Source organism: Pan paniscus, chromosome 1 (genome assembly GCF_029289425.2).
Source record: "Pan paniscus chromosome 1, NHGRI_mPanPan1-v2.0_pri, whole genome shotgun sequence".
NCBI lineage: Eukaryota > Metazoa > Chordata > Mammalia > Primates > Hominidae > Pan > Pan paniscus.
This window is the reverse complement of record NC_073249.2, coordinates 226,802,571-226,825,555: the sequence shown is the minus strand read 5'-3', so window position 1 is coordinate 226,825,555 and position 22,985 is coordinate 226,802,571. Positions and strand designations below refer to the sequence as shown.

Sequence of the window (22,985 nt, the reverse complement as noted above, 5' to 3'; positions counted from 1 at the left end):
CCTCCAGCGTGGGGAGGCCTAAGTACCTCAAGGTTCAGGCCCACGGAAGGAGTCGGGGGAGCGAGGCCCGGTGCTCTACGTGTGAAGGAGCTTGGACAGGACCTCACAAACGCCAGGGAGACGGCGAGGGGGTTCGTGCGTTTGTAACGTCTTGACATCGCTGATCCTCCCGCAGGCGGTCTCACGCCCTGCCCGTCCTGGGTTCACGGTTTTTCATCACCTGCGGCTGTCCTGCGATCGACCACAGCTGTGCAGGAGGGACAGGAGGTATCTGTTGCTGCAGTTACTGGAACCTTTGCCAGGACTAGTACAGGACCACGGGTGAGGATGGTGGGGAAGCCTGCGTGGGGCAGGGAACGGTGAGGCAGGAAGAGGGAAGGGCAGCAGAGGCCTGAGTGGTTGCAGGTTCACACACTGAGCTGCCAGTGACTGCCCAGCTCAAACGGGCTCAAATTCAGAAGCCACCATTGCTCCTCACCCCCACCCCCAGGTCAGCTGTCCACTAGCTCTGCCATGACTTGATACTGCAGCTCAAACAGTGCCGACCAAAACCCACTCTCCTCACCGCCTGTTATGGATAACATGGTATGGTTACAGCTTTACTCATGTCCTCTTTCCCCAGGTTGGTAGCTCAGGGATGTCTCGTCTGTGAGTTACAGCTGCACGCTCTCCAGGAAAGAAGGCATTTTCTCTTCTCTGGAAACCCCACCACACAGCTGGTTTCTCATTGGTGCTGCTTGCCCATTCCCTGAGCTGTGACTGCCAGAGGAGTGGGAGGTTGGTGGTGCCTCCAGCCCATCAGGGGCAGGCCCTGGGACTGCCTGGGAACAGGAGGACTATGGCACAAACCGAGTTAGTGATGGGAGCAACCCGCAGGGCTCTGCCGCATCCCTGTCTTCCTTCACTGACATGAAACGCAGAAAAGGCAGCTTTGCCACAACACAGCAGCACGCACTGAATGTGGCCGCCCAGGGCTCTGTCCTTGACCCTGTTGTCCAGGACTGTTTACCAAGGGCTGACAGGCACTGAGTGCCTCGTGCACATGGCCAGACACTGCACTCATGCAGTGGAAAGGACAGTGAACGAGACTTGGTCCCTGGCCTCGAAAGGCTTAGGGCGTAGTGGCTGTCATGAGGCACAGTGACAAGGGCCAGGAGGGGGACCTCTTAGGGGGCCATGCAGTGATGGAAGCCAGAAAGAATGAAGGCCTGCAGTGAGGATGGAGTGGTCGGCCTGAAGCCATCTCTAGCAAGTGGCCAGGACACTGATTGTTCTGTGCAGGTTGGAGGTAGGTGGTGAGTCTGAGAAAGGGGCCAGAAAGACTCCCCAGCAACTGCTGGCAAAGGGTGAAGGGCACGTTCCCACAGGATGCAAGCCAGCTGCCTTTGGAGGGGGGATGGGCACTCAATTTAGGCGCTCCTACAGCAGGGTCAGCAAGACAAGCAGGTTGCGGCAGGGGTCTGTGCACTGCTGCGTAAGTGTAGGGGGCATCAGGAGGCAGACAGCCGCTGATAACCAGCGTCTCAAGAGCCTTCCTGGGGCAGAAAGACCAGGGGAGAAGTGTGCATCACCCTTGGGGTTAAGGGACAGTTGTCTGCTAGGTGTTGCTTCCTGGAGATGGCTGAAAAGCCAGTCCAGTCTGCAGGCACCAGGCCACCACCCACCTGATGTGGGAGCATTTCCCCCAATCCCTGCTGGGCGGCTGAATCTGGGGGACATAGGGAAGCTGAGGCTGGTGTTCTGAGTAGTGGCAGAGCTGAGCCACAGGGCATGTCTGAGGTCAGCCCCGAGCAAAATGGAGTAGGGACTCAGGGTGGGTCAGGTAACTGGGAAGCGGGCACTGTGCACGCAGCCCTTGAGGGGAGCCAGGGTGGGTGGGGATCCCCCACTGTGTGCAGAAGGCAGCAGCCTTGGAAGCAGGGTGTGCTCCTCGGTGTGGTCGCTCGATACCAGAAAATGACTCTAAAAACTGAAGAGTGTTTGAGTTTTATTCACACAAAACATGGACGTCATCTGTGAGGCTCTGTCCCAGAGAGACAGGGCCATCCCTCATGTCTGTTATTGGGATGTAGATAAACAAAAGTATAAATCAAACAAACTGCAAATTACTCTGTCTCTTTTCCTAATCAATACAGCAACAGTCCTCAGTGGTACTGCACCACTCTGGAAAAAATGCCTTCAGGTTCCTTCCCATCCCCCAAGGCAGCAGCAAATCCTTCGTGTCGCCTCCTACTGGCCAAGGCAGCCAAAGATTTGAAAGTCTTTGGCTCGTAGATGGCCAGATCCGCTAGGACTTTCCTGTTGAGCTCCACCTGGCACTGAGAAAAGAATGAATCAGAACCTGCTGTCAGTGTGAGACACACACTCCGGCTCCGCGTGGTTGCGGCGCTGGCTCAGGAAGAACCCAGCTGCACACTCGCCTGGGGGGAGGGAAGGCCTAGGAGAATCCTATCTGGGTGGCACATCAGAGGACTTCCAGGCAGGATGCTGAAGGATAAATGTGGACACGGGTGAGGGAGGCACCTGTGGAATCTGCAGGGAGGCTGGACTCCAGTCCTGATGTCGGCCCGGGGAACCAAACACCTTGTTCAGGGTCCTTGGTCACCACCCTGACTGAGCTGACTGCTGGCCTAGGGTAACCCTTTTAAGCCAACCTGGAAGTGCCTGCAAGAACCACAGAGGATTTCAGAAGCTAGTGAACAATGCCAGAGTTTAAGGAGTAGAAAAGGGGGGCCGTCTCTTTGAGCATTAAATTCAGCTACCAAGGCCGGGCACGGTGTCTTGCCTGTAATCCCAGCACTTTGGGAGGCCAAGGCAGGCAGGTCACCTGAGGTCGGAAGTTCGAGACTAGTCTGACCAACATGGAGAAACCCCATCTGTACTAAAAAATACGAGAAAAAAAACCACAAGGCCAGGCGCGGTGGCTCATGCCTGTAATCTGAGCACTTTGGGAGGCTGAGGCGGGCGGATCACCAGATCAGGAGATCAAGACCATCCTGGCTAACACGGTGAAACCCTGTCTCTACCAAAAATACAACAAAATGAGCTGGGCATGGTGGTGGTCACCTGTAGTCTCAGCTACTCAGGAGGCTGAGGCAGGAGAATGGTGTGAACCCGGGAAGTGGAGCTTTCAGTGAGCCAAGATCGCGCCACTTCAGCCTGAGCAACAGAGTGAGATTGTATCCAAAAAAAAGAAAAAAAGGAACAAAAACACAAAATTCGGCTACCGAGGACAAAGTGGCCTAACTGTACTACCTGTGACCTGTATGCTTTGTGCAAAGTCTGTCTCCTTTCTTTCTTTCTTTTTTTGAAACAGAGTCTCACTGTGTCGCCCAAGCTGGAGTGCAGTGGTGCGATCTCAGCTCATTGCAAGCTCCACCTCCCGGGTTCATGCCATTCTCCTGCCTCAGCCTCACAAGTAGCTGGGACTACAGGTGCCCGCCACCACACCTGGCTACTTTTTGTATTTTTAGTAGAGATGGTGTTTCACCATGTTAGCCAGGATGGTCTCGATCTCCTGACCTCGTGATCCACCCGCCTCAGCCTCACAAAGTGCTGAGATTACAGGCGTGAGCCACTGTGCCTGGCCAAGTCTGTCGCCTTTCTTAACTACAGTTCCCTGAGTAAAATGGGAAAGTCAAACCTCCTAAGCCTACCCTGAAGATCTTTGTAAAGCACCAAAGACTGCCTTCTGCAAAATACCCACCCCCTCAACATTTTAGGAAAAACTTAATGTACACAAGCAGAGGGACTAGCATAATGACCAGATTCAGTCATCACCAAGATTTTGCTACACTTGCATAAAACATCCGTTCGCTCCAAAACATTCCCCTTCCTTTCTGTAAGTTCCTATTTCACCTGCTATGTCATCAGAAATCACTCATTATTAAAACTTTTTGTTGTTGTTGAGACACAGTCACACACTCGCCCAGGCTGGAGTACACTGGTGTGATCTCAGCCCACTGCAACTTCTGCCTTCTGGATTCAAGCCAATCTCCTGCCTCAGCCTCCCGAGTAGCATACAGGCGCATGCCACCACCACGCCTGGCTAATTTTGTATTTTGAAGAGACAGAGTTTTACCACATTGGCCAGGCTGGTGTCGAACTCCTGACGTCAGGTGATCAGCCCGCCTCTGCCTCTCAACATACTGGGATTACAAGTGTGAGCCACCGCACCCAGCCTCTTTGTTTTAAATTTTTTTTTTTTTGAGATGGAGTCTCGCTCTGTCGACCAGGCTGGAGTGCAGTGGCGCGATCTCAGCTCACTGCAAGCTCCGTCTCCCGGGTTCACACCATTCTCCTGCCTCAGCCTCCCGAGTAGCTGGGACTACAGATGACCACCACCACGCCTGGCTAATTTTTTTGTATTTTTAGTAGAGTCGGGGTTTCACCGTGTTAGCTAGGATGGTCTCGATCTCCTGACCTTGTGATACACCCGCCTCAGCCTCCCAAAGTGCTGGGATTACAGGTGTGAGCCACCACGCCTGGCCTGTTTAAACTCTTAAATTAAACTTTGAAGTTAAAGTCAAGTTTTTCTACACTTTTTTTTTTTTTTTTTTTTTGAGACAGAGTCTCACTCTGTTGCCCAGGCTGCAGGGCAGTGGCGTGAACTCGGCTCACTGCAGCCTCCGCCTCCCAAGTTCAAGCGATTCTCCAGCCTCGGCCTCCTGAGTAGCTGGGACTACAGGTGCCGGCCACCATGCCCAGCTAATTTTTCGTATTTTTAGTAGAGACGGGGTTTCACCTGTTAGCCAGGATGGTCTCAATATCCTGACCTCGTGATCTGTCCGCCTCAGCCTTCCAAAGTGTTGGGATTACAGGCGTGAGCCACCATGCCTGGCCTTTTTTCTTAATGGGGAAACATCAGGACTTACATCCCAGAAAGACGTGCCCTGTTTCCAATTCTGCTCTGCTGCCAACCAGTGCGGTAAGCTCCCAGACCTGCCAGAACCCCATACCAAGACAGAGTGCAGCTACGGTGCAGCTGGAGTGGCACTCCTCGTCTCTGCCACATGGACTGCTAACAGGCTGCGCCAGGTCTGATGGGAGGGTTTGATTTATTTACTTACTTTTAGAGATGGAGTCTTGCTCTGTTGCCCAGGCTGGAGTGCAGTGGCATGATCTCGGCTCACTGCAGCCTCCGCCTCCCAAATTCAAGCAATTCTGCTGCCTCAGCCTCCAGAGTAGCTGGAATTCTAGGTGCCCGCCACCACGCCTGGCTAATTTTTGTATTTTTAGTAGAGACAGGGTTTCGCCACGTTGACCAGGCTAGTCTCCATCTCCTGCCCACCTCAGCCTCCCAAAGTGCTGGGATCACAGGCGTGAGCCACCCTGCCCAGCCATGGCTTTCTTTATTCTGTCAGACAGGGTCCTGCTCTCACCTAGGCTGGAGTGCAGTGGTACCATCATAGCTCACTGCAGCTTCAAACTCCTGGGGGCTCAAAGTGATCCCCCTGCTTCAGACTCCTCAGTAGCTGACACTACAGGTCTCTGTACCACCACACCCAGCAAATTTTATTTTTTTGTAGAGAGTGGTCTCACTATGTTGCCCAGGCTGTTGCTGGCACTATTCCTAGGCACAATCCCATCACTCATCAACATGGGAATTGTGACCTGCTCCGTTTCCAGCCTGGGCTGGTTCACCCCTCCTTAGGCAACGTGGTGGTCCCTTGCTCCCAAGAGGTCACCATATTGATACCAAACTTAACATGGACACCCCATCAGCATAGCAAACTACAGCCCAGAAGTCAGTCTCCAGGGATCCTCTGGCCTCAGCCTCCTGATTAGCTGGGACTACAGGAAGCACCACCACGCCCAGCATGATGGTTTCTGCAGATGTCCAGAATTTCAGTGGGACCCACACACTCACCCATACCTTAACTAAATTCCCAATGAGCGCTGGATACTTCAGTCCATGTTCCTGGCTAGCAGCTGTAATTCGATTAATCCAGAGCTGAAATAAGAAAACATGAAGATACTTAAAAATGACTTCTGGATGTTATGTCCCAGCAAAGCCTCTAATTGATCTAAAGAATATTTTTCTAAAAGTAAATAGCAAAATCAGTGAGCTATGATGGTGCCATCACTCTGGCCTAAGCGAAATCAAGACCCTGTTTCAAAATTAAAAACAGCAAAAACCCGGCTGGGCACGGTGTCTCACGCCTGTAATCCCAGCACTTTGGGAGGGCAAGGCAGGCAGATCATTTCAGATCTGGAGTTCGAGACCAGCCTGACCAACATGGCGGAACCCGGTCTCTACTAAAAATACAAAAAATAGCTTGGTGGCGCACACCTGCAGTCACAGTTACTCGGGAGACTGGGGCGGGAAAAATCGCTTGAACCCGGGAGGCGAGGTTGCATTAAGCCTAGATGGCGCCATTGCACTCCAGCCTGGGCGACAGCGCAAGACTCAGTCTCGGGGTAAGAAAAAAACTGGGGTACGTTAGATGCTAGGTTCATGAGGCTGAGGCGGGAGTGGTGAGGCGCAGTAATGAGGCGGCACGTGGACAGAGCGGAGGCGCCAGCCTCCCAGAAATGCGGGGGGTTCCGGGTGTGCAGAGCTTGGCAGCAGGCGTGGTCTCTTCGAGGAGCACCACGGCAGCAGATAGTAGCCCTGGAGGGTTGGCAAGGGGCTGGGTTGACTTCAGCTGCCAAAGGGAAGGGAAGCCACCGGAGGGATGAGAGCAGCAGCGACTAGGGCGGTGGCTGGCGACGCAGGGAGAGTGGCAAGGCGGCTCTGCAGTGGCCCGGGCGAGGGACTGGAGCAGCGGGTGACAGTGGGGGTGGCGGCGGGGCGGGAGAACGGATGTCCCACAGTTTGCCTGCGGGGCGACATAATTTGTCGGAGTTTCGAAGCAAGGTATGAAAGGAAGGGGCTGAGGGTGGCCGGGCGGCTGCACACTAGCTGGGTCGCGGCGCAGAAACGCAGGGGCCGCGAGCGCGCTGGCTGGCGGGTGTCCCGGGTCCACGCTTACGGTCCTCATGTTCTTTTTCTTCAGGTATCGGGCTTTGGTGCATTTCACAAAGGCTCGAATCACGGTTCTGACCGCCAACCTGTAGCAGCGATTTTTCCTTCCCCGGAAGTGCTGGGTCAGAAAACGAGAAACCAGGGTTGTCAGCGGGGCCCGCGCCGGCCGCCCCTTGGCCCGCGGGATACCCCGGGCGCCCAGTGCCCAGGCCGGGCGGGCGGCACTCACCCTGGCGTGCTTCAGCACCTCCTGGATCCGAAAGTAGCGGTCGGTGACGCGATTCCGCAGCCAGAGCTGCGCGGTGAGGAAGACCATGGCGCCTGCAGGCCGGCGTCCCGGATACTCAACAACGCACGCGCCGCGCCGCTGCCATCTTGCCCGGGTCGGAAATGGTGGTCACGAGCGCTTCCGGGTCAGCCCCTGCGATACTTCCGGGGCGAAGGTCGTCTCCCGTCAGCCCGCGGGTGCCCAGTTGTGCTCCTGAACTCGCGGTGGTGGCGCGTGTTGGGGAGCGGATGTGGGGCCGCGGCGGGGACTGAAAGGAGAACGCGGCCGCAGCGCCCGTGGCTATTCGCGGACGATGGATAAACAGCAACGCAGCGCGGACCGTCCCGGAGCACGGCCCCGGCCGCAGCTGTGGCTCCGAGGGCGCCGTGAGGGCAGCGGACCCGGGTCGGGGGCCCCGCGGCCGGGGAGCTCGGGTGCGGCGCGGGCAGGGAGGGCCAGGCCGCCCCCTGGGGCCACGAGGATGTTCAGGAACCGAGGTGGAGATGGTCGCATCGGTGTGAAAGTGCCCGTTGCCTCTGAACCTTGCACTTTGTTTACTTACTCATTTTGAGACGGGGTCTCGCCCGGTCGCCCTGGCTGGGGTGCAGCGGCCCGACCTCGGCTCGCCGCGGCCTCTGCCTTCCTAGTAGCTGGGACGTCAGGCGCGCGCCGCCACGCCCGGCTAACTTTTTGTGTTTTTTGTAGAGGGGGCGTCTTCCTGCGTTGGCCAGGCTGCTCTGGGACTGCTGGCTTCTGCTGGGATTACGGGCCTGAGCCACCGCGCCATGCCTGGAAATTCTAAGCTTCGAAATGGTAAATGTGATCGCTGTGGTGCTGATGCCTGTAATCCCAGCACTTTCGGAGGCCGAGGGGGGAGGAACACTTGAGTCCAGGAGTTCAAGACCAGCCTGGGCAACATAGTGAGACCCCATCTCTACAAAAAATCAAAAAGAAATTAGCCGGGAGCGGTGGTGGCGCGCGCCTGAGGTCCCAGCTACTCAGGAGGCTGAGATGGGAGGCTCGCCTGAGCTCTGGAGGTGGAGGCTGCAGTGAGCTTAGATTGCACCACCGCGCAACAGCCTGGGCAGCGGAGCCAGAGTCTGTCCCAAAAAAAAAGTTTTATATTATGTGTAATTTTATATTTCTGCTATATTATCGAAAAATTGGAGGTGTGCAGTTTCTTTATAACAGTTTATTATACTTGGATATTTTTTAAATCTTAGAAGAGTTGGAATACAAGTACAAGGAAAACTCCCCAGTGTTCGCTACCAAAATGTGCCAGCTGTTTTCATTTGTTCCATTTGTTTAATACTCTCGAACCAAATTCACCTACTGTTTACGTTTTGCTCCATTTTTGAATCATTCTCTCTGTAAATATAAACATAATGGATTTTTTTCCTCAACCATTTGAGACGCTGGAGACACCTAAACACTTTGCTGTGTATTTACTCTTAGGAACCACACCGTACAATGGTCAAAATCCGGACCCAGCCCACAGTCCAGATTTAACTCGCCTCAAATGTCTTTTATACCTTTTTTCCCTGTTGAGGATTCAGTCCAGGATGACGCACTGCATTTGTTGTTGTGTTTTTTGTTTTGTTTTGTTTTTTTCTGTTTTTGAGACGGAGTTTCGCTCCGTCGCCCAGTCTGGAGTACAAAGGTGCGATCTCGGCTGACCGCAACCTCTGCCTACCCGGTTCAAGCGATTCTCCTGCCTCAGCCTCCCGAGTATCTGGGATTACAGGCGCACACCGCCACTCCCAGCTAATTTTTGTATTTTTAGTAGAGACGGGATTTCACAATGTTGGCCAGGCTGGTCTCAAACTCCCGACCTTAAATGACCAGGCTGACCAACATGGTCAGCTACTCAGGAGGCTGAGGCAGGAGAATCGCTTGAACCCGGGAGGCAGAGTTTGCGGTGAGCCGAGATCCCGCCATTCATTGCACTCCAGCCTCGGAAACTAGCAAAACTCCATCTTAAAAAAAAAGAGGAGGCCGGGTGCAGTGGCTCTGCACAACACTTTGGGAGGCCGAGGCAGGTGGATCACCTGAGGTCAGAAATCTGAGACCAGCCTGGCCAACATGGTGGAACCCTATCTCTACTAAAAATGCAAGAAGTAGCCGGGCGTGGTGGCGGGCCCCAGTAATCCCAGCTGAGGTGGGAGAATTGCTTGAACCCGGGAGGCCAAGGCTGCAGTGAGCCAAGATCGCACCACTGCACTCTAGCCTGGGTGACAGATCAAGACCTTGTCTCAAAAAACAAGAAGAAGAAAAACTACTTTTTTTTTTTCAGATGGGGTCTCACTCTCACCCAGTCTGGAGTGCAGTGGCGCCATCTCAGCTCATTGCAGCCTCTGCCTCCTGGGCTTGAGTGATCTTCCCACCTCGACCTTCTGAGTAGCTGGACCACAAGTGCATGCCTGGCCAATTTTTGTATTTTTGGTAGAAACGGAGTTTCACCATGTTGCCCAGGCTGGTCTCAAAACTGGCCTCCCAAAGTGCTGGGACAGACACAACTGGCCTACCTGCAGGATTTTCAGTTTATGGACATGACTGAGTGGAGACATGGAGAAGCTGTTGTTATTGGAGATTTTTATTACTCGCATTTCCTGAGCGATGGGGACACTCACTGTGGGGAAAAGCAAGAGAGATTCTGATCTGTTACTGTGTCTGTGTAGAAAGAAGTAGACATAGGAGACTCCATTTTGTTCTGTACTAAGAAAAATTCTTCTGCCTTGAGATTCTGTTAATCTATAACCTTACCCCCAACCCCGTGCTCTCTGAAACATGTGCTGTGTCCACTCAGGGTTAAATGGATTAAGGGCGGTGCAAGATGTGCTTTGTTAAACAGATGCTTGAAGGCAGCACGCTCCTTAAGAGTCATCACCACTCCCTAATCTCAAGTACCCAGGGACACAGAAACTGCGGAAGGCCACAGGGTCCTCTGCCTAGGAAAGCCAGGTATTGTCCAAGGTTTCTCCCCATGTGATAGTCTGAAATATGGCCTCGTGGGAAGGGAAAGACCTGACCGTCCCCCAGCCCGACACCTGTAAAGGGTCTGTGCTGAGGAGGATTAGTAAAAGAGGAAGGCATGCCTCTTGCAGTTGAGACAAGAGGAAGGCATCTGTCTCCTGCCTGTCCCTGGGCAATGGAATGTCTCGGTATAAAACCCGATTGTACGTTCCATCTACTGAGATAGGGAAAAACCGCCTTAGGGCTGGAGGTTGGACCTGCAGGCAGCAACACTGCTTTGTAAAGCATTGAGATGTTTATGTGTATGCATATCTAAAAGCACAACACTTAATCCTTTACCTTGTCTATGATGCAAAGACCTTTGTTCACGTGTTTGTCTGCTGACCCTCTCCCCACAATTGTCTTGTGACCCTGACACATCCCCCTCTCGGAGACACACCCACGAATGATCAATAAATACTAAGGGAACTCAGAGGCTGGCGGGATCCTCCATATGCTGAACGCTGGTTCCCCAGGTCCCCTTCTTTCTTTCTCTATACTTTGTCTCTGTGTCTTTTTCTTTCCTAAGTCTCTCGTTCCACCTTACGAGAAACACCCACAGGTGTGGAGGGGCAACCCACCCCTACACTTACACTATGCAGGGTGACATGAGAAGCCCCGGTGTTTTGTCAGGAGGCAGAGAGAGGGGAGAAAGCTAAGGCCAGAGCCTTGGCTGGGGATTCTGTGGGAAGGGCAGGGAGGGCGGGGTGAGCAGCTCAGAATGGGCCAGCTTGAAAAATGCCATCTTGGCCGGGCGCAGTGGCTCACGCCTGTAATCCCAGCACTTTGGGAGGCCAAGGCAGGCGGATCACCTGAGGTTAGGAGTTCAAGACCACCCTGGCCAACATGGTGAAACCCCATCTCTACTAAAAAACAAAAAATTCACTAGGTGTGGTGGCAGGCGCCTGTAATCCCAGCTACTCCGAAGGCTGAGGCAGGAGAATTGCTTGAACCCAGGAGGCAGAGGTTGCCAGTGATCCGAGATTGCGCCATTGCACTCCAGCCTGGGCAATGAGAGCGAAACTCCATTTAAAAAAGAAAAGAAAGGCCGGGCTCAGTGGCTCATGCCTGTAATCCCAGCACTTTGGGAGGCCAAGGTGGGCAGATTATGAAATCAGGAGATTGAGACCATCTTGGCTAACATGGTGAAACCCTGTCTCTACTAAAAATACAAAAAATTAGCTGGGCGGGGTGGCGGGCGCCTGTAGTCCCAGCTACTTCGGAGGCTGAGGCAGGAGAATGATGTGAACCCAGGAGGTGGAGCTTGCAGTGAGCCGAGATGGCGCCACTGCACTCCAGCCTGGGGGACAGAGTGAGACTCTGCCTCAAAAAAAAAAAGGAAAAGAAAAGAAAAATGCCATCTGGCCTTGGTGCATGGGGGCTGTCCTGGTCGCCTGTTCCTGGCCCTGGGCGACTCAGGGCAGGGGATGTATCGGCTTGTGCAGGTGTTAGATGAGGAGGTGGGTCAGGGTACGGGCTCTGGATGGAAGTGGGGAGGAGAACAGCCGTGGCCATGTTTGGCCATGTAATTCATGGTTGTCAAAGTGACATATACAAATCTAAGAAAACACAGTTGGAACACCGTGGCCTACAGAGAGCAACTGAAAAGAGCGCCCTGGCGGTGTGCACACAGAGGGAAGGAAGGGAAGACAGAGGTGCCATCCAGGTCCCAGGTCCCAGGTCCCAGGTCCATCTAGGTCCCAGGTCCCAGGTCCATCTAGGTCCCAGGTCCATCTAGGTCCCAGGTCCCAGGTCCATCTAGGTCCCAGGTCCCAGGTCCATCTAGGTCCCAGGTCCGTCCAGGTCCCAGGTCCCAGGTCCGTCCAGGTCCCAGGTCCCAGGTCCGTCCAGGTCCCAGGTCCGTCTGTCCCAGGTCCGTCCAGGTCCCAGGTCCGACTGTCCCAGGTCTGTGCCTCCATCCATCATCAGGTTTAAGTCACATCAGTTGCTGTAGCAGGATGAGCCACAGACAAAATCTTTCAAGACACCGAGTTGTAGAAGGAAGGGCTTTATTCAGCTGGGAGCATCAGCAAACTACTGCCTTAAAATCTGAGCTCCCCGAGTGCACAATTTCTGTCCCTTTTAAGGGCTCACAACACTAAAGATTTCACATGAAAGGGTCGTGATTGATTTGAGCAAGCAGGCGGTAAGTGACAGGGGCTGCATGCACCGGCGGTCAGAGAGAAACAGAACACGGCAGGGAGTTTCACAAATGTTCTTCTATACAATGTCTGGAATCTATGAATAACATCTGTTTCTAAGTTATGAGTTGATTTTTCACTACTGAGTTTAGGCCAGGCAGGCGCAGGCCTGGTTTCGGGCCTAGCGCCGGGCTGCCTGTCCTTGGTTTTACCTCCTTGTTGTTTTTTCTTAAAACAGGTACTGAGTATAAAACAATATGAGACAGTCTCTCTCTTCCCTCATTCCCCCCTTTGAGACTCTCACTTTTTATTAGTGGGAGTTCTCACTCATTTTTGCTACTTATGTCTTTTTGTGCAATAGATTGATAGTGATTTATATAGTATGCTTGTGCTGAAGCATTTTGGTGAACTAAGGTAGTGAAGTTTTTTATCATTTGGAGAAATACAGGTATCAGACAAGGGAGCAGTAAGCAGGTTCCTATTACTATTGTTACTCTTGTTATAAGAGTTTTAAATCCTCCTATTGCTGGGAACTAATTTCTAAACATGGCTCCTGGATTGAGTCCATGCCACACTTGCACGGGTACATGTGCCAGTTTTGTTATATCTTTAACTATATTCTCAGCTACTTGCCCCTGATCATCTATGTGTAGGCAACGATTAGTAAGGCTAAGTTTTTCACACACTCCTCCTTCAGCTGCTAGCAAGTAGTCAAGAGCTGGTCTATTTTGAGAGCTAGCATTTCTCATCAAAGTCTCTTGCCGGGCAAGAACAGTCAAGGCTTGACCAGGTTTATAGTAATAATTTCTAAAACAGCTTGTAACCGTATGATTCAGTTGAGCACGTAGATGGGGGTTCGATATCCCCATGAGCCATCTTCTGCCCAAGTGGCGGGTCCGTAGTATTGTATGATTTTTTCAGGGGGCCATTCATCATCTTTCCAATCACTTATGGCTATGCTTCGTTTTTCGCGGGAAGCATAGACTGGGAAGCCCAGAAGTTCACCTGTTTTTATAGGCAGTAAGAAGAAAGATGGCTTCATGGTGCCAATTACGCAGCTACCTGTCCACTGATCAGGCAGCTTAGCATAAGCTCTGTGTCCACATATCCAGTATAACCCGGTGGGGGCCGTCCAGTCCCGGTGGAATTCTGGGTGGGCCCAAACAGTCTGCAACTTTGGAAATTTACTGAATGGATTTCTTTCTGTGTAATTGGAACTCCACCATGTAACTGTTTTTGTGGTACCGTTATACAGCTTTTGCCCAAGACAACCAAGCCACCCTACAGGATGAGTGAATCCTTTTCCTTCTCAAGCTATGCAATACTGTCCAATAATTGAGACTTTTAGAACCCAAAAATTGTCAGGGTGGTTCTTTTGGGCTGGGAACTCATCAGGAACTGTGTCTGTAGAACTAATTCTCGGGCTTCCCATGGCCATTGATCTCCTGTTACGATTCCTCCACAAACATAGCACGAGGTGCCTTGTAGAGACTGGGCTCCATGTTCGGCTAATTGCAAAAACAAAGTTTTAGTTTTTGCTGGAATCTCAGGTACTGACATATTTAGTTCATCATAGAAAGTCTGCAATATGGTTGTGGAGAGCGTTATTGAACCTCTCCTTCTGTTAGGATGCTTACGCTAGGATCTAAGCCTTTTCTGTCAATGCCTAATGTTACACTTTTTTTTATTCCACTTTGGGTCTGAAGGGTTTGTGATTATCAATTCTAAAAGGTTGTAGCTCCCACTCATGCAGGAGGGGCTGACTTTTCCTTTTTGGAGCCAAACAGGATCTTTTTTATCTTCTTTCCAAGTAGCCCAAATGACTCAAGACCGGTATAGACACATCTCACATAAATGTGATTCTTGACAGATATACTTATTTTTTTTTTTTACTGTGTAACTTTTTTTCCAATTTAGAGAACTGCATCCTATTCCATGCTGCTAACCATTAATAGCGGCACCAGCCTCAAATTTTAAGGTTACATTTTTGGGGACCCCTCTTTCTTCTGTTCTAGCTGTTACCTTACTTGTGTCACCTAGAAAAGGACCAGTCCTGTGATCATGGGAGGCTTAAAATGGGTCATAACACGCATCAGGTTGGTTATTTCCTGGGCTGCATACCTTGGGTAGAATAGCATCATACAAACAAGTTTCTTTTAGAATCCGGGTACACTTACAATAACCATAAAATAATAGGACTGTAGCCATCTTTTGTCTTACCTCAGTGACTTGATGTATATACTGGAAACAGTTCTCAGTCTGAGGAAGGTCAGTTGAAGTCCTTACTGTACAAGTCCAAATTTTAAGGAAAATGAGTCCCGTGATGAGTTTCCTCATGCTTCGGCCGTGCGTGGACCAGTCAGCTTCCGGGTGTGACTGGAGCAGGGCTTGTCGTCTTCTTCAGAGTCACTTTGCAGGGGTTGGCGAAGCTGCTCCCTTCCACGTACAGCTCCTAGTCTACTGATGTTTAAAGATGGTCTCGGTGGTTGGGCCTGCTAGAATAAACTGAGTCCAACACTTCTACACAGTTATGTTTCACTGAGCTCTCTGATACCGGGAGCAAGGTGGCGGGGTTTAGGGTTTTGCAAACTTCAGTGGTTATGTGGGGATTTTCACAGAGCAAGCTTTGGTATCTAGTTAGTCTAGAATTCATTAGCTAATGATGTCCTTTGGTATTTATTAAAGTCACCACAGCATGGGGGGACTTTAGGTTTTGCCTAAGAGTTAGCTTATCGGCTTCTTGTGCTAACAGGGCCGTTGCTGCCAGGGCCCTTGGACATGGGGCAGCCTTTGGAAACCCCATCTAGTTGTTCTGAGAGATAGGCCACTGGCCTTGGCCAGGGCTCTACGGTCTGGGTTAAAACTCCAACTGCTATTTTTTCTCTTTCTGACACATAGAGTGTAAAGAGTTTTGTCAGGTCAGGTAGCCTCAGGGCTGGGGCCGACATGAGTTTTTCTTTTTGACTCATGAAAAGCTCGTTGCTGTTGGTTGTAATGGATGTAGTTTATCTAATCTACATTTTTATTGACTGTCATCTACCAAAATATTGACTTAAATCCTGTAACTATTTGATTTCAAGCTTTAAATTGATCTGGTGTCCCTTGTGGGGCTCCAATTGCGTCTAAATAGATGTGAGAGTTGAGAGACCCATAAGGGGCTTCTCTCGCTTTACGATGTCTTTTTTTTTTTCTCTCCTCCGGTTGATGAAATGCCAGGGTGAAAGGGATAGCCAAACGGACTAATGCACAAGTGCCACTCTAGTTATTCGGCAGAGTGCCCAGTAAAGGTCCACCACACATCCGCTCAGGGATGAACAAGGGCTGACTGACTGATAAGCTCTCGAAAATTCTTAAGCTCACTGCATCCCTTCCAGTCTCCAAGGACTGCTAAGTCTCCTCCCTGCCGTGAGAGACACGAAGGGAACTTAGTTTTGGGAGACGGAAGCTGGATGGCCCTCGGGGGCTGACCCGCAGGGACTTCGGGATATAGCAGAGAGAGCTTGGCATGACTTACTGCTCCAGGCTGTAGAATCCTGGAAAAGAGCTACCGTGCAGCCCACGCCTGGTCGACTGAAGGACCACCTTAGTGGAAAGGGGACATTCTGAGCCTCTGGCCTGCCATGTGCACGAGCATCACAATTGCTTTTGTTTAACATCAGATGGAATATCTGATCCATTTCAACCAGGCGTTTGCATCTTGGTATGCTGTCTTAATTGCCAAAGGTTGTTTTAAGTCTTAAACTTCCATGATCCTCTAGTAAAATGAATGTTTCCTTTAGCACCTATTTTTATTAGTTTTTAGACCAAAGAAAGCTAAACACCATTTTATATTTAATAATGCTTCTTGTATGATTTTTATACCAGATAAGCTAAATTTTACCTTTATATTAGTGTGTTATTAATGTTAAACTTAATTTTAATAAAACCTTGTAGACATATTTATCCAATTTTTCATGTTTGACCATAAGGTAAGATTTTATAGACTCTTTTTAACCTTTTATAACTTTTGTTAAAGAGCAGGTTGATGCTTTAAGAAAAACCTGTTGCATTTTTACTTTAATGTCCAGTTCACAGAAAAACTGGATGATATCTTTTTAACTTTAGTTAATATGTTTACACACACAATTTTCTTTACAATTTACATTTTAAAACTTGCTTAAATTCTTACAACAATAATTTTTTTAACCTTTTAATGTAGGTAAAAATCCATATTTTTATGCCCCTTTATAATTTTTTTTACCAAAGGTATATTTTACTTTTCTTGTACACCTTGCATATAAACTTTTTTTTTTAAATAGTACTCAGGGGCCGGGCACGGTGGCTCACGCCTGTAATCCCAGCACTTTGGGGGGCCAAGGTGGGCGGATCACGAGGTCAGGAGATCGAGACCATCTTGGCTAACACGGTGAAACCCCGTCTCTACTAAAAATACAAAAAATTAGCCGGGCGCGGTGGCGGGCGCCTGTAGTCCCAGCTACTCGGGAGGCTGAGGCAGGAGAATGGCGTGAACCCGGGAGGCGGAGCTTGCAGTGAGCCGAGATCGCGCCACTGCACTCCAGCCTGGGTGACAGAGTGAGGCTCCGTCTCAAAAAAAAAAAAAATAGTACTCAGGAGGCCTTATTACTTTTAAATTATACAACATTTTTTGCATAAATTTTGTATAACATTTTGTTTTACAACTTTCGCCGACAATTCTTCAACATGTCTCAACTTTCTGCCTTATTACAAACTTTTAAACAACCAGTTAATGTATTTCAGGACAAGAATTTACCGTATAACATGCTTTTCACATAAATTCCGCCTCCCCTTTTTTTTTCTTTTTTAAAGCGAACTTTTTTTATGTCTTTGGACTAGACTGTCTGAGGCCACAAGATTAGAAGTTACCATTAACATGTTACACTGTTAACTTTTAGCAAACTTCACTTTTGTTGAAAACCTTGGAAGTTTGGGATTTCAATTATCCTTTGCTATTAATAAGACCTTGTTTAGTCTAAATTAACTTAGAATTGGTATAGATGGCCTCTTTTTCTCTCTGCTGGTCTTTCCTTGCCTCTGCCAGCCGCTTATGCTGCTGTTCTCTTAACTACCGTGGGGGGGAAAGGGAGCCTAAAACCTGCTGTAACTGTCTATGTACGGAAACTGGTCTGGGTGCCTTGGCTTACACGTTACCTTGTGTCATACCTTTGAAACAAGGGACCTGTCCAGGCTTCCTTCTGATGGCCAACCTACCTCTAATGCTGACCAGTCTATTTCACACAAAGTTCTAAGTTTTCCTGGTGTCAGAGTAACACCGTAATCTCCCTTAAATTCTTTCTTGAAAAATTTTTTTTAACATAGTTCCTAGTGGGGTGGGCTTATTTGTGCCTGACCCACGTTTCTTCAAGACAAAACACCACGCTCACACCACAAAACAAAAAACAGGTAAAAAGGGCACACGCACACTTTTGCAGTTTACACCAAACCAAAATCAAAACCAAAATCAGAGTATCCAGAAATCCAAGCCAGGTCAAAACCAAAACCAAAGTATCACACAATCTCAGTCAATTCAAAACCAGAACAAAGGTGCCAATGCAGGCACGCCGTGGGTGATCAGGCCACGCGTCTACTCAGGTGGAGTGGGGCAAGTTCCAAAGACTAGTCTTACCAAGTTTCAGATGTCCGGACTCCAAGTGCCAGTTCCTTCCCGGTGTTCAGCCACTGTGTTAATCCACTGTGGGGGCCCGTTATGGGCTGCTCTGGCGAGGTGTTCCACCGGGGCAATTTCCTACCCGGGAGCGCTCTTTGGATCGCGTCACTCAGGCTGGCTGGAGTCCCCCGCAGGGATGCTCCACGGGGCAGGCCCAAGCCGCCTAAGGGGCTGCCTCGGTCGTCTGTCAGTTACCTCGTTTCCCAGTCAGGGAACCAAGAAATGTAGCAGGACGAGCCGCAAACAAAACCTCTCAGACACCGAGTTGTAGAAGGAAGGGCTTTATTCAGCTGGGAGCATCAGCAAACTACTGCCTTAAAATCCGAGCTCCCCAAGTGCACAATTTCTGTCCCTTTTAAGGGCTCACAACACCGAAGATTTCACATGAAAGGGTCGTCACTGATTTGAGCAAGCAGGCGGTACATGACAGGGGCTGCATGCACCGGCGGTCAGAGAGAAACAGAACACGGCAGGGAGTTTCACAAATGTTCTTCTATACAATGTCTGGAATCTATGAATAACATCGGTTTCTAAGTTATGAATTGATTTTCAACTACTGGGTTTAGGCCAGGCCGGCGCAGGCCTGGTTTCGGGCCTAGCGCCGGGCTGCCTGTCTTTGGTTTTACTTCCTTGTTGTTTTTTCTTAAAACAGGTACTGAGTATAAAACACTATGAGAGGGTCTCTCTTCCCTCATTGCCACAACTCATTCTTTGTTGAAGTACGGAGAAGGCTGGAGCTGCAGGGTCAGTGGGCCCTCCTGGGAGCTGGGGGCCATCCCTGGTCCAGCCAAGGCCTGTGACTGCAGCTCAAGCCACATCCCCTACTTTCTCCCATCCCCTCCTCCGGAAGCCTCTTCCCTGATGTCCCCTCCAGGCAGGCAGCCTCAGCCAGAGAGCCTGGAAATCACTGGGGCGGTGGAGCCTGGAGCCTGCTGTCTGGCTCAGCCCGTGGATCTGTGCCCTCACACTCCTTCTGCCCCCCTCCAAGTTCAGGCAGCGCCTGGGGCAGGTCCCCCTCAGGCATCTGGGCCACCTCGGCCCACTGTGTCCGCAGGGTGGGGCTGGCCCCTCGGCTCAGCAGAAGCCCCACGGTAGGCCCATGCCCTCGCTCTGCAGCCAGGTGTAGGGGGGTCTTTCGGAGCCAGCCGGTAGCATCCACCTGAGCACCCCTGTCCAGGAGGCAGCCGGCAACCTCCACGTGGCCTTCCCGAGAGGCGTGATGCAGGGGTGTGAGGCCCAGGGTGTCCCGCGCATCCACCTTGGCCCCCTGGGTGACCAGCAACTGGACGGTGAGCAGGTGTCCCCGGGCGGCAGCCCTGTGCAGCGCAGAGCGGCCATGCCTGTCCCTGATGCCTGGGTCTGCCCTGTGGCCCAGCAGCACCTCAATGTCCTAGAAGAGGAGAGAAAAGCAGGGGCCGGCCTCAGCCCGGTAGGCGAGGGGCAGAGCCACCAGGCGTTTGCCCAGCCCAGGCCTCTTCTGTCCCCGCAGTGGCCTGACTCTCCTGACACCACTTCCTCATGTTGTAAGTGAGGCCGAACCCAAGGCTGGCCTGCTTGGAAACGTCCATTTTTCCCCCTAAGAGTCCTTAGAGCAAATCCAAGGATCTGCAGCCAACACCCTGCCCGCTGCCCAGGAACGGGGGTCTCAGGCACAGGCCCGGCGCTGGCGGAGAGTCTGTTGCTGCCACCAGCATGAAGCCGAGCCCCGGGCCTCGGATCCCGCCCTGGTCTCCACGGGACGGGGCTACACCGGAGGGGCACAGCCGGGGGCGCGCTCAGGGCCTTCGTGCCTGGACACCGTCCCCCAGCCCGGCTCCACTGCCCCAGTGGCACGTCTCTGGGGCTCCTGGCCCTGCGCCCCCTCCCATCACTGCCGGGCGGAGGGCGGGACGAACCTGGGAGCGGCCTAGGGCGGCCGCCAGACCCAGCGCTGTGGCCCCCGCGCCATCCCGGGCGTCCACCCGCGCCCCGCGCGCCAGGAGGAAGCGCAGCGCCGCCCCGCGCCCCGCAGCGGCAGCCACGAGCAGGGCGCCGTCCAGGCCCGCGCCGCCGGCCGCCAGCAGCTCCAGCACCGCCAGCCGCCCGCCCGCGGCCGCCCAGTGCGCCGCCGTCCAGCCGCGCGCGTCCTCCGCCTCCGCTGCCGCGGGTCCCGGGCCCGGAGCCTCCAGCAGGCGCGCGGCCAGCAGCGTGTGGCCCAGGGCAGCGGCCCAGTGCAGCGGCGTGAGGCCCGTCCCGGAGCGCGCCGCCGCCGAGGCCCCGCGCTGCAGCAGCAGCTCGGCCACCCGCGAGTGCCCGTGCCAGGCGGCCTCGTGCAGCGCGGTGCGCCCCGCCCGGTCCACCGCGCCCACCGGGGCCCCTCGCTGCAGCAGGAGACGCACCAGGGGCGCGTGGCCCCGCAGCACGGCCAGGTGGAGCGGGGTCCGGCCTGCGTGGTCCCTGAGGAAGGGGCAAGGGCGTCAGCGCGGGGGTGGACCACTGACCAGAACCCCGCCCTGCCCCACCCCGTCCTGCCGCCCACCCAGTGCTGGGACCCCCGTCCTACCCCATCCAGAGAAGGGACCCCTCCGCCCACCTGGCGCTGGGACCCCCGTCCTACCCCATCCAGAGAAGGGACTCCTCCACCCACCCAGTGCTGGGACCCCCATCCTGCCCCACCCAGAGAACGGACCCCTTCACCCCCCAGCGCAGGTGCACCTCTCCTCCACGCTGGCCCCTTGCCGCAGCAGCTGTGTCACCAGGCCTGCAGGGCCCCTCCACACGGCCTGGAGCAGGTGCCCCCAGCCCTGGACGACACTAGGCCCCTCTGTCCTGGTTCCCAGGGCCTCTTCGGAGTCCAGCTCCATCCACCACAGTTCCTGTTCCTCCTCCTCCTCCTCCTCCTCTCTGGGCTCAGGCCTCTGGGAGTCCATCTGGGGGAGCAGGGATCCTACATCCACCGTGGAGGCCTCAGGCCTGCCCCCAGCCCAGTGTCCCAGGCCAACTGGAGCCCCCCATTCCAGTCACCACTTAGCCTTCAGAGGGGCTTGGCTCTGTTACCCAAGGGAGCTGGCTCAGGAGCTTTCTGCTCTGGCTGGGGGGTCCTCTGTAGACGGGTTCTGGCCGAGGCTCAGCCAGGTGACCCTCTTCACAAAATCCCTTCTGCAGGCTTTAGGGTGGAGTGTCTGCTGCTGAAAAGCTGAATGGTGGCAGCTTCAGCCTTGCAGGGGTTGGGAGAACACAGCTGGTCCCCTGGGCCAGGCTGAGGCCACCTGACGCTGTGTACTCAGCCACTTAGGAAGGCCCTGCCTTCGGGCACAGCCCTCTGTCCAACATACTCCCTCCCCTGCTGGCTGCCAGGGCCCCAGTTCGGCTGCCCTCCTGGGGAACAAAGGCCAGGCGGTTGGGGAGGACAAGCAGGAACATGCTTGTTGACGAAAGTTGCTCAGACGCCACCTCCCCCAGGAAGCGCAGCCTCGGATGTACCCCGATGATGTGCCCCTGGAAGGCCTCACAGGGCTCTCCATGGGGCCCACCCTCGGGCAGCCCCCTCACCCACTCCTGTCCCTGCTGGCTAAGCCCACCCATGGGTGGGTGCCGGCCCCTCCTCCCGATTCCAGGCTGGGGAGGAGGGCAGGGTGAGGTTCTGGCCTTCCTTTCTGTAAATGCTGGACAGGACAAAAGATTCACCAAGGACTCCAGGCAGGTGGCCTGGAGAAGAAGGTGGTGCTGGCATGGTAGGGACGAAAACCCTTTGGGGACTGGCTGGGGCAAGTCTGGAGTCAGGGAAGGGACAGATGCCTGGGCAGGGGGGGCAGGGGGCGGGGGGCGGTGGGGAGAGTGGGGAGAATCCCTGCTAGGGTGCGTCTGCATCTGGAAAAGCAGCTCTGCCCCAGCAAGGCCTGGGGCAGCGGGATCCTGGGGGCCTGGGGCAGGATGGGTGGGGCTGGCGCTGAGGGCATCTTCCTGTCTCCCAGTACCTGGGGCCAGGCAGGAGAAGGAAGCATGGCTTTTTAGGGTGGCTGCAGCAGCCTGGCCCCTCCAGCGGCTGCACGGGAAAGGTAATGAGGGCTGCCCATTCCCACCCCAGCCCCCTTCAGCCTCCCAGGTCCCCAAGGACAGGGTCTCCTGAGGGCCCTGGCCTGGCCTCCCCCACTCCCTAGAGGACTGCCTCTCCAAGGGCCCAAGGGACCAGGGGCCCCATCCCACCGCCCCCCAAGCCACACAGACCCTGCCCCACAAACCTCATCAGGCTACTCATCCGTCACCTTCCCAGATCCTGACCACAGATGGATCTGAGGCAACGTGCAACTCTAACCCTGTTTTAGTTTGTTCTTAGCATTTATCACTACAGGAAAGTATCTATGTGTATATTTAAATGTCTGCCTTCCTCTTCTAGAAGGAAAGCTCCGTAAGGCTGACCGGGAAAGAAGCGAGGAGCTCTGGGGGCTGGGTGGAAAGTCCCGTACTCATCAGGGCCAGGGAGGCCACAGAAACTACCTCACGCCAGCTTCCCAGAGGTACAGCAGCTAGAATGAACCTCCAGGAGGCCCCTCCCAAGACTCCCGTCTCCCGGGTTCCACCGCAGTGGGGGCAGCCACAGCTGCCTCTGCAATGCTTGTAGGACCCACACACAGTGGGGCACGGAGGAGCAGAGGCCGCAGCCCCTTTGCCATGAATCCAAAGAACCTGGAGTGATTCTGCAGAGACGTTCGAACCAGAGCGACTCCATCTTGAACAGGGGCTGGGTAAAATGAGGCCGAGACCGGCTGGGCCGCATTCCCTGGAGGTCAGGCATTCTTAGTCACAGGATAAGATCAGCACAAGATACAGATCACAAAGACCCCGCTGATAAAACAGGATGCCGTGAAGAAGCCGGCCCCAAACCACCAAAACCAAGACAGCCAGTCCTCACTGCTCATTATGTGCTGATTA

The 22,985-nt window shown here is 53.3% G+C and overlaps 2 protein-coding genes across 6 annotated transcripts; both read right to left on the bottom strand.

The window, feature by feature from the left end:
* Positions 1-1,970: 1,970 nt before the first annotated feature.
* MRPL20 (mitochondrial ribosomal protein L20) lies at positions 1,971-7,872 on the bottom strand. 4 transcript variants are annotated; one of them, XM_003809499.6, is made up of 4 exons: positions 7,197-7,395; positions 6,975-7,085; positions 5,876-5,953; positions 1,971-2,318 (listed from the first exon to the last, which is right to left on the bottom strand). In XM_003809499.6, the coding sequence occupies exons 1-4, from the start codon at positions 7,281-7,283 to the stop codon at positions 2,145-2,147; spliced, it is 450 nt and encodes a 149-aa protein (XP_003809547.1). In that variant the 5' UTR covers positions 7,284-7,395; the 3' UTR covers positions 1,971-2,144. The 4 variants fall into 4 exon arrangements, with proteins under 4 accessions (XP_003809547.1, XP_024785350.1, XP_063451231.1 ...); XM_024929582.5 differs by having other exon boundaries at positions 1,971-2,664; positions 7,197-7,383; XM_063595161.1 differs by lacking the exon at positions 1,971-2,318 and having other exon boundaries at positions 3,837-5,953; positions 7,197-7,872.
* Positions 7,873-18,067: 10,195 nt separating this feature from the next.
* Positions 18,068-21,445, bottom strand: ANKRD65 (ankyrin repeat domain 65). 2 transcript variants are annotated; one of them, XM_034953067.3, is made up of 3 exons: positions 20,769-21,445; positions 19,970-20,510; positions 18,068-19,464 (listed from the first exon to the last, which is right to left on the bottom strand). In XM_034953067.3, the coding sequence occupies exons 1-3, from the start codon at positions 20,981-20,983 to the stop codon at positions 18,979-18,981; spliced, it is 1,242 nt and encodes a 413-aa protein (XP_034808958.3). In that variant the 5' UTR covers positions 20,984-21,445; the 3' UTR covers positions 18,068-18,978. The 2 variants fall into 2 exon arrangements, with proteins under 2 accessions (XP_034808958.3, XP_034808965.1); XM_034953074.4 differs by lacking the exon at positions 19,970-20,510 and having other exon boundaries at positions 18,139-19,464.
* Between the last annotated feature and the right edge of the window lie 1,540 nt (positions 21,446-22,985).